This window comes from Neopelma chrysocephalum, unplaced genomic scaffold (genome assembly GCF_003984885.1).
Source record: "Neopelma chrysocephalum unplaced genomic scaffold, ASM398488v2 Primary Assembly neopelma1_75, whole genome shotgun sequence".
NCBI lineage: Eukaryota > Metazoa > Chordata > Aves > Passeriformes > Pipridae > Neopelma > Neopelma chrysocephalum.
The window spans coordinates 11,748,873-11,766,495 of NW_020897736.1; the positions used below are offsets into that span (position 1 = coordinate 11,748,873).

Below are 17,623 nucleotides of genomic sequence, written 5' to 3' on the forward strand. Positions count from 1 at the left end.
CCATGGCACTGAGTGCCACATCAACTTGATTTTTTAACACTTCCAAGGGTGATGACTCCACCACTTCCCTGGGGAGCCTGTTCCAACTGAAGAAAATTTTCCCAATATCCAACCTGAACCCTTGGTGCAACTTGAGGCTATTTCCCCTTGTCCTGTCCCCAGTTGCCTGGGAGAAGAGCCCAACCCCACCTGCACACAACCTCCTTTCAGGTGGCTAGAGAGCAGTAAGGTCTCCCCTGAGCCTTCTGTTCCCTGTTACATCACTGCTGGAGCAGAAGGGGAGAGAGCTGAGGACAGAGGGGGAGTCCTGTGTAGCTAAAAAGCAGCCCCTGGTGCTGTTCACCTTCAAGTACCACAGATCTGTCACCACCACAGGTGGGCAAAACTCCATCTCCCCACAGCAGGCCAGCAGTGCATCCCACATCATGTGGGACACGTTCTCCACGACTCCAGTGCCAAGTCTGAGTCCTGCAACTGCTCCTGCCAGCTCAGCCTGGAGCAGGGGAGTGGTGCAGCCCCGGGCTGCGAGTCCTGCTGAGCTTCCCAGAGAGCCACGCACACATAAAGACACACTCTGTTCACAGGCTGCCTGCATTCCTCCCAGGAATGTAATCCTCGACATAAAGTTTGTCAGCAAAAATATAATTCATCATGAAAGAATGAACTACTGTCTTGCTAAAGCATCAAGAGGCACATTTTCAGCAGTCTGGGAGGCTGAGGCAAGTGTTGGGAAACGGAGCAACCTGTGTTTGTTCTTTTGACCAGCACAACTACAACAGAAATGCAAAAATGCTTCCAGCACTAGAACATTTAACAGCTCAGATTTCAAACAAGGAGGAACTATTTCAAAGTAGAACGAGTGTACAGAGATGTTTGTTTCTTTAGCTGAATGCAAACTGGATGTGGAATTTCCTCTTGGAAGAAAGGACTGAATGGGAGATGGCTTGGACTCCCTTTTCTATATTGCATCATATATAAAAAAGGATGATATAACGAATTGCAATTCTAAAGAATCCAGGCAACAATAAAAGAATCATTTCAGATTAACACCTTCAGTGGGTCTTGCACTGTGCAATCCATTTTTCTATTTGGTTCAAAGACTGGGGGTCAGAAACAGTTTATTTACGAAACTTATAATACCAATGCTGAGTTAAATATTAAAAATAATAATTATATCCCTGTAAGAGAATAGGTTTAAAAGAGAAGTGTCAGCAATGCAGAGAAGATGTGGAGGTTCCCAGTAACAGAACAACTCTCTGTCTTCAGAATTACAGTACAGCCTGGTAATCTCAAGCACTGGGCTAACAAAGACATTTAAATTAAGTTTACAGACCTGGCCTCATGTGTTTGCAAAGCAAAGAAGATATATCGGTTCCTTGTGCAACACCTGAAATATGCTGCAAATACATTGGGAATATACAAATATGACAGCCAGGACTGCTTCCTGAACCTGCTCAGTGAGCTCCAAAAGCTTTCCACAGCTACAATACACAGTAAGAACCATCTGCAAATAAACCTGTCAGAAAATGGAATAAAATTCCTCTTCCTTAGAGCACGGGCAGTGGCTGCAGAGCCACTGCTAAGGCCAGTGGACGAGGTTTGGGTTGGTGGGTGCAGGTTTCAGACTGGCATGGCCCTGCCTCCTGCCCTCACCTCCTCTACACAGGGTCTGAGAACATAAAACCACAACTTGTCTGGCACAGGTCTGGAGGTTTTACTGCTGCCCCTCTGCTGAATGCAACAGGATCCAGGATCTTATACAGGATAACCATATCCACTGCTGTCAGAAGTGAGTTATTTATACAGGGCTGGGAGCTGTCCTCTCACACACACAGTCCATGTGTTCTACAAAACAACCACTACTAATATAAAAATAACACTGTCACTGCCACCCAAACAGCCTGTTCTGTTTACAAGTTGTATCTGGACTTGACTTTTTAAATGAGGTTTTGCCTCTTTCTTACATGACTTCCCGGCATCTTCAAAGGATCTTGGTCTGGGAAATTAAGGATCAGAGGCCAAATCACCAGGCAAGCTGTTTGCACACAAAGCATCAAAGCCCGTTATTTCAATCTGTGATAATTACCACTGTTAGCTAAATCTTGCTTCCCTGATGATTCTTAACAATAAATAACAAATGCACAAGGAAATTAATTGCACAAAGTTGTTGCTTGTTCTGAGATCAATTTGTATTAATGGAAAAAGTTTCCATCTTAGTCAGCACAAAGCTTCCTCACAGTGATTTTTATAGGACTGGGAACAAATGTTTTACAGTGGAATTTTGCCCTGGAAGGATGAATTTTAAAGAGTTCACTATAGTCTAACTGCTACAGACTTTGTGTTTTTCCTTAAAGGAGGAGCTGTTTTAAGCTGGAGTTGCTGATAGCTGTAAAGTCCCCCTAAGTCCAAGCCCTGCATTAAAGCTTCTGGATCCTCATGATGAAAATTCTCCTCTCAGGATTTGTGAAGAACTGAATTCCACACCAAACATTTCAGCTATCTGTGTTTCTGGAACAATAAATTCTCTTCTAAGAACTGTCCCTTCCCATACCCTTGTCTAGCAATCCAGTGGTGCCTTTTTTTACCCTTCTACTCAGAGAATAAGAATCTAATTGTGTGACCTGAGTGTCCAGTCAGAATTAACCAATATGTCTAGAATTTTAAATGCTCATTATAAACCAAATCCAAGTCCAAGAACATCCTGCTGGACTCACACAGGGTGAAATTCCTGGGAAGCAGAGCACTGGCACAAGCTCTCTGCAGACAGGAGGAGGACACAAATGTAGCACATAAGTTTTTTGTGCCCTTCTGCACAGGGAAGATCCTGATCCTGAGTTAAGAATCACAAATAACAAGTGATTTTGCACTGAACCTGCCCTGCTTACATGCAGACATTAAATCTATCAACAACACTATTTACTGTGAGCAATGTACAACTGCAGCCTTCCCAGCAGTGAGCCAGGGTCTTTATCAGATTGGAACTACTCACACAATGCTGAACTTTGAATCCATGTCATCAGTGAATACACAATTATTTCATATTCCTCCCTACAAAGAGAATCTGGGGCAATTTGGCATGCCAAAACTTTTTAAAACTCCACAAATAAATAACTAAATAAATAATGTCATTTCACCTGTTAACACGTGGGGAGTGTTTGTTTTGGCCAGCTTGCACGGACTCTGAGTGCCAGGTTATGAATAAAATAATGTTCAATACTTTAAACATCTTGTGATACAAATTCCTGGCTCAGCATAAATACAGACACTTTGTATGTGGCAGGTTCCTCCTGCATTCTCCAGCACTGACAGCATTAAATCCATGTATCTATGACAGGATAGATACATAAATAATTGCAATTCTTACAAAAAAATGCAATCACTGATAAGCCAATTTGCCCATCCTGGGCCTCTGCTTCCTTGGATTTTGCTTGCTGGAGTTTGGGTTTTTGGAAAGCAAAGAGCAACTACTGTATCCCAGTGGTTTCTGCACATTCTGTACATTCCACAACACAAAGTAGGCTTTTTGTTTTAAAGAACAGGACAGTTAGAAAGATACGATGAAAACCAAACTGGAATATAATATTCCTGGGAAATTACAGTTCTCTATGCAAACACAGAGTCAGCAATGTAAAGGATGCTTTAGGAACAACACTGGCAAAGGCTGAGTTTCTGACACTGCCAGGCCTCCTTCCCCAGCAAAACCAAGCATCACTTTAAGATCAGAATGCAAATACAGAGCAGACTCTGCTCTGGTTTAATCCACTGCATTCAGGAATTAATTCCACTGATGTCACTGCAGAAACCAAGTTCAGAAACTAAGTTCAGACAGGTCTATGGAAAGTAAACTCCAGCCCTGAGGAGGGGACTAATGGCTTTGGCTCTGTCTTTAAACTCACGGCTTTCTTTCATTTCAGGTGGTTGGAACGAGTCTAGGACTGGGCTATGCTGGGTAAGTCCCAGACTAGGCTGAAATTCAGCTGCACAGCTCTAGTCTTGCACCCATGGTAATAAAACAGTGTATTGTCTGGCTCTGCATGCAGGACCTGCACAGGGGAGAGGAAGGGACTTGAGCTGGGAGTGCTCTCAGGTACCCTGTGTACCTGCTCAGGCTTCCCTGTACCTCCCCACAGTATTATTCAGCTTAACAATGGTTCTCCCAAACCTCCAGATTAATCACTTATGGGACAGAAATACCAAAGCCCAGCTCTCTTCTCAGCTCCACAGTGATTCTTTGAGGGAGACAAAACTCACCACAGCCCCTCGTGAGATCCCCCTTTTTCTCAGCGATCGGGTCCTGAGCTCTTTAACTTTTTAACATATTTACACTCAAGGAAACCAACCTCCTGCTATTTACTTTTTAGCTTGTCCAGGTTGGACAAGAGGCACCTCCTTAGTTCCCTGCACTCCTGGAAGATACTGCTAATGAACTCTTTTCCATAGAATTCAATCTGTTAGAACTGTTCAGAGTCTGCTTTTTGAAATATCAAAAGCAGTTGCAGCATCATTTATAAAGCAGTTTTTTGACAACAAGTCCACCTGTGGTGGGAGCCTTGTGTGGGTTTTGCCTTTGGATAGTTAAGCTGTCAACTAATATTCAGTTTTATCCTGCTTGGAATACTTTTCTCTAAAGTGATTTCTCTAATACATTTCTCTAAAACTTGCTGGTCATATTCATGAGCCTCTGTTGCAATGTTTGATTTACAAATGGCATAATGGGTGGGTTTAAAGCCTAGCAATACTTCCAAAACCAGTTAAACCCTTCCTTTCCAAATATTTAAACTTTAAATTAATATAGACAGCTCTATGAACATCTTTGCACTTAGAAAAAAAAACACAGGTAGTGTTTGTTGTTAAATCTGTTGTTACCTTGGACCAATCGCCCGTTTTCCACTCATAACAGCCTGTGTGATCCTCACACTCCTCCTCATCTCTTGGCCTGGTGGCTGCATCACATTTGCCTTGAGAGTTTGTGCAGGTCACTGTTCTTTTCTGGATCCCCTTCCCACAGTCTGCTGAGCACTGCAAAACAGCAGGGATTTGGGTTTTGGTACAGGATGCTTAGAAACGATAATTTTTACCTTGCTAACACAACTCAAAGGAAAAGCTGGGTTTGTGAACACTGAGGAAACTGATAATCTGCAAGATTTTATTACAATAATCTCAGCCACTCATAAATGAGTAATTTGGAAAGCATTGTATCTGCTAGTGAAATATTTTACTTATGAAAAGAGGCAATTCTGAAAAAAAACCTTCTTTGAAAAATATCAGCTGGCTCTTTGCTGGAATCGGTGTTACAGATGAAAAAAACCACTAAATCTGGTGTTTAAGAGCTCATCATCCATACTGAGAAAGTACACACTGAGATTTACAGCACAGAACTGCCACATCCCTTGATGTATCATGGGATGCATCAAGGGTGATAAATGGTGGTGATAAATGCAATTTTAAATCACAGTAGCCTGAGACCACTGTTATGTTTCTGTAGTACAGCTTGGACATATCATGGCAAAATCACAGTTCTCACATGAAACACCTTCATCCATCCATCACTTTCACTTGTTGGTTTGCCACATGCTCGTCACTATGTAAATTCTGAAGGATTTTAACAAACCAACATTCACGGGAGTGAGCACAAATTACCCACAAATGATTTTGTGCCTGGGCTCTGTGGAAGTAGCTTCTAAAGAGCAAGGATATCTGGTCAACCAGTTGTTATCTTTGCCAAAGGCTGGCTGGAAAATCTGTTTTAATGGAGAATTTGTCTTGATTTCCTTGACTGTACTAGGTGGGAAAATGACACTGGCACGAATGGAAACCAGATTTCTGTTCTCAATAATAATAATGGCCAGTCTTCGCGAGCGAAGATTTGGGGAAAGGTCTTTTACCTTTCCAGCCTGCGCAATGGATTTTTTAGGTGAGACACAGCCTGCGCTGAACTGAGCCCACCCTTTAATCCTAAGGTTCATCTGCCGGGGCCAAGCGAGCTTGGACAATGGCAGTGAGGTCCTCAGGACGTAGGTTTGTTTAGAGTGACCTTCTGTTCTCAATAACCAGTTTGGTAACAGAGCACCAGATCTGCTGATGCTGTCACAGCCTCCTAAATCCATGTCCCCACTCTGCCTGCTCTTCCCCCTCTCATGCCACTGCAGTGGTGAAGAGTGAGACATTTTCTTGCAGAGCCACTGGGGACAGGTGGGTGGAAAAATGACCTATGTACCAGCTGAGATTAAAACCAACCTCCTCTGGCATGTCGAGTTTCTCCCCTTCAGGGGATCAGCAGGGAAAAGACAGTTGATCTGACACTGAATAAATAGTGAAGATATGAGATATTCTGTGAGGTCTTTTGAACGTGTTCCAAGAAGCTTCTCCATCCAGGGGGTCTGTGCTGGAAACAAGCATCAGCTTGATATAAATTACATCAAATGGACAAATCTCAGCATGCCTGTCTAACCATCTTTAAAACACAATCCAGGCAGCTCTGACCTGCTGCCCTTGTTAAGGACGTGAATGACAAGCGTTTATGAGCTGGCAAGCAAACAGACATGCCTTTAAATACTTCACAGCACTACAGAGTGACTCCTTGGAAATCTGGGAAACCTTCCACTCCATCTACTGTGTGACCCCCTCATGGATGGAACAGCTTTGTGACCAGCACAAGGTACAGTTCTGCTGGATACACAGATGGATCCTTCCAGGCTCTGCAGGATTCCAGAAGCCGTTTTGCTGGGCTCCTCAGAGCACAAGACCTGCCAGAGAGCCCTAGATGGTACCTTAAAGCCATGAATTTGCCCCAAGTTGTACAGATTTTCCCAAATTATTTACCATTTTCCTCAGTCCCCGGGGCTGCACTCGTTCATCTCAAACTACAAAGCACAACATATAAAATCTTCCAAACGGTCCAATTTACTCCAAGTAAATCAAGCTGAAGTGGGAGTGCTTTTCACAGTAGGAGAAATCTCTAGGTGGGTTTTACAAGCAAGTCTGGGAAAAACACCAACTGTTTGTTCTTCCCACAGCTTTTAAGCCATTCACAGATTAATTCTGCATATACTTCCCTAGACAAAACAGCATGTGCAAGAAGGGCTTCCAACAGATCTTTGGTGGTCACATATAAATCAACCCCTTTAAGAGTGTTTTTACTTTCCTCAAGTCCTCTGTTTTTCATGAAGAATTTTTTAATATAGAGATTTTACAGAGACTCCACAAATGTGCAGTCCGTCCACCTGAGGTCATTATGTCTTATTTTATTAACAAATTACTTAGTTAAATACCCACGAGTTTTTGCAAAGGAGCAACACAATTTTGCTGTTAAAACACAGCTCCTTTATCTGAAGAAAATCCATATTTTTTTCTCCTCTAGCTCCGTAACAGTAGAAACATTCACCTTCTCCTGACAGTCTCTATTTTTGTCATTAAAAATGGGTTGAGCAGTACTTTGTCCAAAACAATCCCAAGTGTTTGGCAATACAAGGGGAACTTAATTTTTTCCACGATGAAGATTGCATTGGAATTTGCTTTGAAAGCAGACATTTTTGACTGGGGACCAGATATCAACTGTGTTATACAACCAAGACGTTCAAAAACATACATCAGAAAATTGATTTATAAAATGATACCACTATCGTGATATTTATTCCACAACATCAGATTAAAATGCTAAGGAATAAAATGATTATCACTGAAGAAAAGTCCTAGGTATGAGAAGTGTTCACACTGGCAGAGCATGAAATGTGTCCTGGAGTCAACTGTGCTACATAATAGCAGAAATGTGCCAGAATAACAAATTTAAAAGCACAAGTGGACAATTAAATATAATGGCCAGTCTTCGCGAACGAAGATTTGGGGAAAGGTCTTTTACCTTTCCAGCCTGCGCAATGGATTTTTTAAGTGAGACACAGCCTGCGCTGAACTGAGCCCACCCTTTAATCCTAAGGTTCATCTGCCGGGGCCAAGCAAGCTTGGACAATGGCAGTGAGGTCCTCAGGATGTAGGTTTGTTTAGAGTGACCTTCTCATAGATGGATGGCCTCACAGGGCTAACGGGCTCCATCTGCCCGGGGGCCTGGGATTCGAACCTGGGTCGCAGCAGTGAGAGTCCTGCATGCTAACCACTAGGCCACCAGGGGTCCCACCAAGTGGACAATTATATCCCCCACAAAAGGTAAATAAATGTATCAAAGGAAACCAGTATTGAAAAAAAAAAATTTGTCTAAAAATATTGTGCATTTGCACACGAGTTACGTGGTCACAAACATGGAAGATTTCCACTCTGGATTTCCACTTTTCTCCAACTTGACTTCATCCATCCCATAAAAAGGAGAGAGAAGTACCTGGGATTGTTAACAAAAGACTCAAGTAAAAATTCCACATGTTCAACAGGTAGCAATTGCCCCATCAGAGCAGTGTCAGCTATAAACAGCTCAGCTGGTTTAGTGATAAGAAATAAAGAGGGCATCACCTGAGAGGGGAACGTCTACAACACACAAAAGACCTACCAGACAACTTATTAAAATTTCGGTGTGTTTCTCCACATCTTTTCAAATGAAAGAACTCAGGAAGAACACGAATATCTTGCACAAGTGAACAGATCCAGCACCTCACTGAAAGGAAACTCTGCTCTCACTTAACTGTCATCTCTCTTGCCAAGCCAAGATTTCCTGTTCAGAAGGTGCACAATGGAATCCCATTGTGCTCGTGAAGAGACACTGCTCCTCAGGATCCCTTGTATCCTGAGCTCCTGTGACTTTTAAGCCCATTTCTAACAATAATATTTTGCAAAAGCTCTTTGACAATGTTTTAAACAGGAGTTCACTGTTTCAAACAGAGATGAGTAACAAGGAATCCTTCTCACAGAAAGGGCTGTTGCTGGACAGAGCCAGGACACAGCTAGGCTGGAATGAGCCTGGGAGAGCTGGAAGTGCTGCACCAGGAGTGAGAGGAACTCATCATTCAGAGAAGCCCAACAGATACAATATCAAAACTAACATGGACATCCTATAGGAATGTTACTCACAAAGTACAGACAAAATTGCCCTGGATAGACAAGTCCTAGTCAGGAAGTGCAGGCACACTCCCAGCTCACTCTGCTGCTAATCAAAACACAGTCTAATTGCCTAGGCCACTCATTTACATGAGAAATGCATTTATAATACCTGGGGAAAAAAACTTAACTCTGCAACTACTCAGAGATGCATCTTTTATACAAGTATAACCAGCTTTTTCATGTTCCTGGAATTAGACAAAAGAAGGCTGGATAAGGCCCAAGGATTGTACATTCTCTGCAACATGCACATGCTTGATAAATCTGGTATTTGTTTCATACCACATTTAAATGGAGACAGAAGTCCTGGTGGGTTGCTAGGCCTCAGGTCAGTGAAATGTTTTTCCTTCCTGGTCAGAGTTTTCAGATGGAAAGATATGGTTACCAAACCATATCTAAACCCTGCCTTAATAACTCATCCAGTATGGAAATCAAATCTCATCTCCACAAATAACAGTCCTACCCAGCGCTCCAATGCTGGGGGTTTTCTGACCACGAGAACACGCGGAATTTTAAGCACTTGGCTGGATTAAGGCAGAGCTCTGTGCAGTCTGGCTCCTTTCTCGAGTGAAGTTCCTACCTTTGACCACTCTGATGCTTCCCAGATGGACAGGCAGTCCCTTCCCTCACAGCTCTGCACCGGGCTTGGTTTGTTGCCCAGGCAGTAAAGGTCCCTCGTGTTGACGTAGGTGCCGTTCTGCAGCTGATAAACACAGGTCACCTCCCTGTGCTGGACACCCTTCTCACAGGTGGCAGAGCAGGGACTCCAGTGGCCAGTCACCCACCTGGGAAGGAGCCAGAGAAAAAATGTTAACAAACTGGTGGGATAAAACATTATGCTTCTCTTAAAACCAGTGAGAAATGGCAGCAATTCCTGGATTCGTGGGTTCTTTGATGGTGCTGTGTTGTCATCACACTGAGATCACTGATCCCCTTTGGGAGCCGAGGTGTGCAAAGCAGGAGAATGTCAGGATACAAGTGAATATTCCCTCCTGACTCCATGCCAGGCAGAAACACAAACTCTGCATCACTCCCTTTAACTCCACTCTCTACAGTGTGGCTGTGTTTTTCCCTCAGATGAAGATAGACTTGTCTGCAGACCAATCCACCCCACAAATATTCCTGCCTTTGAGAGGTACCTGGGCTGCATCTGCAAGCACAGCATCACTGCAGAGAGCCTGTACTTACAAGCTGGGATGTGCTATGGCCAGGCACCTGGCCCTACACAGCTTTCCCACATCCAAGACCAGAATCAGCTTCTCCAGCCCTACATTATATGACCTCAAAGCATAGAAATCCTCTACATCGTGGACCTTCAGAATGCAAAGACATCTCCTGCCTCATTTCTCATTCACTCTCTCACAGGCCACTGATGAGATTTCACTTTTTGTAGTTGGGCTTTCCAGGATGTTTAATTGGAATCTCATCTGTTTGAAGTTCATGGCACTAAGGGCTTCAATCCTGGCCAGGTTCATTCATTCTGGCGAGGTGCATTCTCAATTGCATTTAACTGCCAAGGCTCAAGAAGTATTTAAAAAGACAAGATTTTCCCTAGAGAAAGGATCCCACAATGTGGTTTCCAAGCTGCTGTAGCTCACCAGGATGTGCCACAACCCAATCTGGATTGGGGTGGGGGTGTTTCCCTATGACCATCATTCCTCTGAGCTGTGGGATTCATTTACTTTGTGAGCACATCTCAGTTGCCATTTCCTTCCCCTTTGATCAAAGTGTGCTGGGAACAAATACATGGCCTTTTTTTGTTGTTGTTTGCTTTGTTACGTCTTTAAAGGCTCTTTGGCAAAAACCCCGCTCAACACTGTGAGGTGTTCGGGTTCCTCCAAAGTAGGGAACATACTGATGCCATGAGGGAAAGGAGGCATCCTCACCCCTCCATCTTCCAGCTCCCACTGACTCCAGCAAGTGCTGAAAGCACCACTGTGGTTAGAGCTGGGCTAGGAGGCAGTGAATAAAATGTCTAAGAAGAATCTGGATTAGGAGGGATGTAGGGAGGGACACTTTTTTCCTAAGGAGAAGCAGCATCGATCTTCACGCTTCCTGCAATCTGTCAGGGAGGAACATGTTCTCTGTAATTACAGGCATTCCTGGATGGAGGGAAGGACTGGAGCAATAACCCTGCAGAAGGCCATCATGCCTTTCTCACCAGGCAATTGACCTTCTAGCCTGTTATTCAGGGCTGTCATCTAGATTAGTATCCTTACACCATGAATCTTTTCCTTGTCACCCAGTCCTGGGCTGTCTGTTACAAAAAGTGGCCCAAATAAGACTTCTCAAAAACAAGCCTGCTCAGAAATACTATTTCATTCTGCTGAAGGCTCCTGTAGTCCAGGCAGAACAACATAAGTGCTCAACAACTTATTAACCACATTTCTTTTGAAGTTGTCGTGTAACTTCTCTGAAACAAATCCAACAACTGTTTCCCATCTTCCCATTCCTGAATGGGGAAAAATCAGTTCAGTACAACTTGAAACATCTTCACCCGGTGCAAGTGTCATGAATTAATTTGCAAATGCCATGACTGATGAGCTGGTGTGACTGTACTGATGACTGAGCTGACAGGGAAGGCAAAAGCCATTTGGTTTGAGCAGGACCAGGCCTCCTGTCTTTTGTGGAACAGGACCCCACTCAAATGTTTCTGTACTTTAAAGCAGTTGACTGACACATCTGTGAATTCCTGTTGGCTAAAACAGCTGGCAAGACACCAAACCTGTTTCTCCAGACTTCAGTTTTGGTGCATCTCTGTGGCTCAGCAATTGGCATTTTGCTTACAGAACAGGAAAATGTCAGCTGGGAAATCAAATACTTGGGCTGAAAGTCTGACAAAAATAGCCCTGAAGTGCAGAAATCAGTGTTCATGAGAATTAACAGCCAGGCCCCCTTGATAACAGCTGGGCTCTGCCCTGTCAGAGGTCCGTCTGGGTGAAGGAACCTCTCAGCAAAGGCAGGGAGGGGATGGAGTGACTGTGCTTTACGAGCAGAACGTGAGTCACAGGGCCAGGAACAGGTTCTGTCCAGGCTCCACTCAACTAATACTCACTTCAGCACTGTGCTCTCACTGTGATCTACAGCCACTGGCAAAAGAAAAAGGGAAAGGGACTGAAAGCAAAGAAAGATAAAAATACATTCCTGACAGAGGCTGTGTGTGAGCTTGCATTTAGGATGGGCAGCACACAGCATGCCAACTATTCCTAAGATGCTTTAAGAAGTAAGGTTATAGCTTTCCTTTCAGGAAGGAGAATTCCTTCTTTAATTTTTTTTGTTGCTCTTGTGGAGGGGAGAAATCACCTTGTTTTCTACCCTGTTTGGTGGTGTCTAGTTGGTGCCACTCCAGCACAAATACAACAGGGAGTAACTGGAAAACTGGCACAGAAAACCTAAATATTATCATCCTCATGAGAATAATGATTGCACAGCACAAGCTGAAACCCAGGGTATCAGTACAAAGATGTGTTTGTGGTAAAAACACTATCTCCAACTCTTTTGTTGGAGTGGGCAGCTTCAGCTGCCCATCCACTTCATCCATCCCTGATCCCAGCCCAGGGCTCACAAATAAGGAGGGGCAATGCTGGAAGGGATCTTTGAAAACTCACAGCCCACTCTGCCCTGCCTGTGACAACTGCTGCTAACATGGAATTGAAACACTTGGAAAGTAAAGGCTCTTTTGAAGTGATGGGTTTAGTTTCATATCCAGGAGACAAGTGACATGAAATGTCTGCATAGTAATAATATCAGTAAAGTAGGTTATTTTCAAAGGCACCAAGGGGAAGATCATTTTGACCACAAAACTCCACCCTCTCAGTGGAATCTCTGCCTGCTCAATGGCTTGTAAAAATGATCTGGCAAACAAGTAAAGGTGAGTCCCACATGCAGCCCTGGCAGTGCCCTGACCCCCCCACAGCTCCCCCAAAGTTTCCTTCACAGGCAGCTGAAAATATTGTTTTGGTGCCTGTAACACAGAGAATCACTGCAATTATGTCTTCACAACATCATTCACGACCAAAGTAGAAAAAACAAGGGATTTATGGATAAAGTGATTAAAGACGAAAATTCCTGCCAGTTTCATATTTAGTAAGGAATGTGCAGCAAGATATCAGCAGAATTACTATCTGCAAGTAATATACACACGGGGAAGAAAAATGTGATGTACAAATAGTATCACGTGAGGGTTCCTATTAAATTACACCACAGGCAGATTTTCCTCTCTGCACCGTAGTTACACCTTTTGAACACACCTGATGTGTTTAACAATGAGACTTACTTATAGGGTGGTGTTTTTTTTAAAAAAAGGAAAGTATTCTTCTTATGACAATGTAAATAATAACTCCAGTGTTTTAACTCCAAACCCCAAGCTGGCTCTGTATTATTAACTAAGCCAATTAACTGCTGTACACTAAGCTCTGTGTGTATCATATAGAGCTCTTGGCTTCCAGTTACACTTTAAGCCTGTAAACTGATCTTAGGGACTGCTTAACACCAGAGCTTGTCTCAGTTTGGTCTTTCCCTCCCAGGTTAACAACCTGCCCTCTGTGGGACCATGGGAGAGCTCCAGCTGGAGTCCCTGGAGAGCCCCTCATTTTGCCAACAAGCCCTGATTTACGTGACAAACACACTCATCTTTCTCACAGCCACAGGGATGGCTTTCTCTGTGCTATTATTTTTTGTAATCTTACCTCTGTAGAAGACTCAAGAGCTAAATGAGCCCTGCTGGTGGTCAGATCCAGGGAGACAGTGATGAGCTTTCAAGCACAGATTTTAACCCAGTCAGTGGCTGTCTTTCTAGCTAAAAAATGCCCAGAAGGGTGTGATTTTCAAAAGCCTCAAAAAGCTGGGATGGGCAGGACATGCAATCTGAGAGGGCTGTTCAAAATCTTCTCAGTCTTCCTCAACCTCTGACCTCCCAGTATCTCTTCTGAGGAACTGGGAGTTGTTCTCCTAATCTGCTTTGGCAACACTCATCTGGCAGGCCCCTGGAGCAAACTTGAAATATCTTTTGGAGGTTCAGTTCATCATTTGATCTTTCCGTGGTCAGGATTAGTCATTAACCTTGAATTATCTACACTACCTACTTGTCTAAGACTCCCACATTTTCTAGGAAAAAAAAATTGTCTACAGCACAAAACCCAGGGGAGATGAATGTCTGCAAACGAGGGCTTGTAGCTGAAGATTTGGGAAAAAAATGCTGTGAAGATAAAATGGATCAAGGGAGTTCAATAAAAAGACATGGGGTCACCTTTCAGCAATTTACAGCTTCTTATAACACAAAATCATTTCAAATTCTACGGTAAATATTGCAGCCCACATTTCTGCCTTGAGCCCTTCAGAAGAACAGTGCCTGCAAATGGGTTCTCTTCCACTAACTAAACATCCAGGACATATTCACACATTCCTCACTATCTACAGGGACTGTGTTACTTTTGTTCCCTTCCCAATGCTACAGTGAAATTGTTTTCCTGCTTTCACAGTAATAGCTCAGATGTGACCAAAGACGTGTTTGCAATAACACTTTTTTTTCTGTTATTAAACCCATTTTTTTTGAACTAGTTGTAGTTAAGAGCCCATTCTACCACAGAGTAAAGTATTAGATGAAATCTGCTACAAAACAAGACAGCTTATCTGAAAAAATACTTGTGACAGAACCTAATCTAAAGCCCTGTAATCTGAGGGTTTTATTTCTGATAGATTTTATTGAATAACTTTTGGTTTAACATACATTGTTGCACTAATGTAAAGGTGAGGATAACCCCATGTCCAGTTAGCACTGGTTGTCTTTAGCACCAGTTTGTGATGCCAAAATCATGCCAAAGTCATTGAAAAGTTGGTTTTCTGAGGCACCTGTGTGAAACTGTGACTCTACTGATGTCAGGCAGAACTCAGACTGACTTGCAGCAGGGCCAGGATTTCACATGGGATAATTTTAGCAAGGAGAATTGGAAAAGGTTCCTGAGAATCAGTCATGTGGAACTAACAGTCAGATACACTTTGCTTACATCTATCAAACTCAGCTCATGCTCAAATATGTAGAAGCAAGAAAACTGTTTGCAAAAGGACTCATGATTTCCACAAAATACACACACTGCTGTTGGATCAGCCTGACCCCACACACTTCTCAAACTCTCCACCACCTCTCTGCTGTACTGGGGTCAAAATAATCAGGTGAATCTTGTTTTTTGGGAACAGGTTGGTGCCACACCCAGTCACTAGAAGGTTTGTGTTTTTGTTTTGTTTTTTTTTTTTTTTTGGAAAAAAGTACAAGGAATCTAGTAGAATAATACAGCTGCTGATGTCGAAAGTAGGACTCCAAGACTAACATTCCTGTCTGATTGCCTTTATAAACAGTGCTCAGTAATTTTCCAGTACAGTAGTCATTCTGCTAACAGACTTGCCAACTTTCACTCACACAGGTCTCTTTTTCTCTTTAGTGGTTATCATTTTGACAGGTTTGTTTTTTAATTTCCCACCAATAAGATCAGCCACAGGGACAATGTTTTACAATTTACATGCACCTTGGGAAGTTCCTTCTTTGAAATGAGAGCCATTGTTTTCTCCCTTCTCCCCTCCCAAAACGAGCAGATCACTCCGTTTTGGAGGACTCAGTGTGGGGTTGGTGTGAGTAGGTGTCCTTTTTCCTGGCAGCTGCCTCACTACACTAAGGGACAGAACATCAGCACTCCCAGAGCCCTTCTCAATGAGTTACCCCTTTCCTCATCCATGGTTGGTGTAGCTTTGATGGGATAACTGGTGTCCAGCTCCACTCCCTCCTTTTCAAGGAAAACAGTGCCTTTTCCTCAGCTCCCATCACAGGATGCAAACTGTGAAGAGCATTACAGCAGGCAGCACTAGGAGTGGATTTCACTGTTCAACATTTTACTACATTTTGCTAGATTATCCTGCTAATCTTTTTCTTTTTGGTGGGTTAGAACTGCACTTGGCCTGAAGAGCCTCAAACCAAAGCAGCACAGATCATTTAACGTTTTAAAACAGGGCAATGGTCAACCATAAGGCTGTTGAGTCAAACATTGGTACTGGGGAAAACAGTGAAATAAGGCAGCCTGGGGGTTTACATCAAAGCTAAGGAACCTGTCTCATGACTCCATGTGAAAACTAATGCCAAATTAACTCCTCCTCTACCAAGTCATCTTGGATTATTTGATGTAAACACATTTAGCAGTAGGCAATAAACCCTCCTCATTCTACCCTCTGTTCCCCAGCCTTCTCTTAGTTCTCTTCCAGAATTGCTCCATTGAGCTGAGTTGCTGGATTTGCTTGAAAACATCTTTTTGTCTTTCAGTGGCTAATCAAGCACTGACTGGTACCTGCCGACCTGGAACAGGTGATTTTGTGTCCTCCCCGTGGATGGGGATCACCAGTCACAGCAGGACACCAGCTCACCCTCACAAAGGTGCCCAGCAGTGTCTCAGGCTTTTTGCTCTGCAGGATTTTGGCCTTTGCTCCTGCATCCCAGGCTGGTGTCCCCGAGGAGCAGCCACCAGAGCGCAGCATTCCCAGCTGGCTCGGCCGCCCCGGCCAGCACAGTCCTGGCAAATTCATTAAGCTTCAACTGATTCTAGAGATCCCACCTCCAGCTTTGGGAACTACTTCAAAATGAGCTCCTACGTGGTGCCTCCTTGGATCAGAGGGTGCTAACATTGCTATTTATGCCAGATTTCCAAGCTAAAATGATTTGAAACTCTCCCCATGGCTGTTCCTTCTTTTTCTTTTTTTTTTTCATGAAACCAAATCCAACACACACCAAAGATGTTTCTCAGCACAAGGCACAGACAAGGTTTTGATCTTGTGGCCATTGAACCTTATGGATGATAAACATTTGTACAGCTCCCAAAAGAGCCTGGCAGCATTAAAGAAAGAACAGACTCATTTGGAACCATTAAATGTCCAGCTCAGTCCCTTCAGTTCATAGACACCCAAAATGTCCCTTAAATTTAGTGTAATTTCCACACAGCCCTGTGAGCAATTTGCTGATACTCCCCAAAAAGTCTCCCATCACACTGTTCCCCCCAAATTCTACTATTTGCAAGTCTTTCACCACACAAACCAAATTCAAAACTGTTCTTCTCCCCATCTACCTGCAATGAGAACACACATAAAACGTGGTGCAAACAGACCAGAATGGGGGAGCCAGACTGATTTCTGTATTTTGCATTGGGATTTTTGTATTCTTGGGCTGTTAAACAGCACTGCCACAGGTACATGGTGGAGTCTGAAGGGAGAGGAGGACTCAGTCAGTAGGGTCATATGGACACACTCCATGGGCTTAAATCAGACCAGGAACCAAAGCAATGGGCACTATCACCCACCTCACACCGAGGCACCATTATTTTGGCAGTCCCCAGCCTTTTGGATGGGCTGCTGAGGTGCTGAGCCACCTTGAGGGGCCTTGGCTGGCTCTTACAACTGGCTGCATTTTTTCCCCCCTGGGCACTGTTGTGGTGCGTGAGCCCTTGGAGAGGATGGAGTTGGAATCCAACCCATGGACGGAAAAGTGAAAGTGGAATAGAAGAAAGAAAGAAGGAAGTGATCCATGTAACCACAGCCCTGACCTCAGCAG

General features: G+C 43.6%; 1 protein-coding gene across 1 annotated transcript in view; it reads right to left on the bottom strand.

The window, feature by feature from the left end:
- Positions 1–17,623, bottom strand: part of ADAMTS17 (ADAM metallopeptidase with thrombospondin type 1 motif 17) — a 168,872-nt gene that overhangs the window by 16,078 nt on the left and 135,171 nt on the right. The window contains exons 20-21 of the mRNA XM_027688787.1: positions 9,620–9,824; positions 4,867–5,019 (exon numbers count right to left, since the gene is read on the bottom strand). Of these exons, the coding sequence (XP_027544588.1) occupies positions 4,867–5,019; positions 9,620–9,824 (358 nt within the window). The remainder of the gene's footprint in view (positions 1–4,866; positions 5,020–9,619; positions 9,825–17,623) is intronic.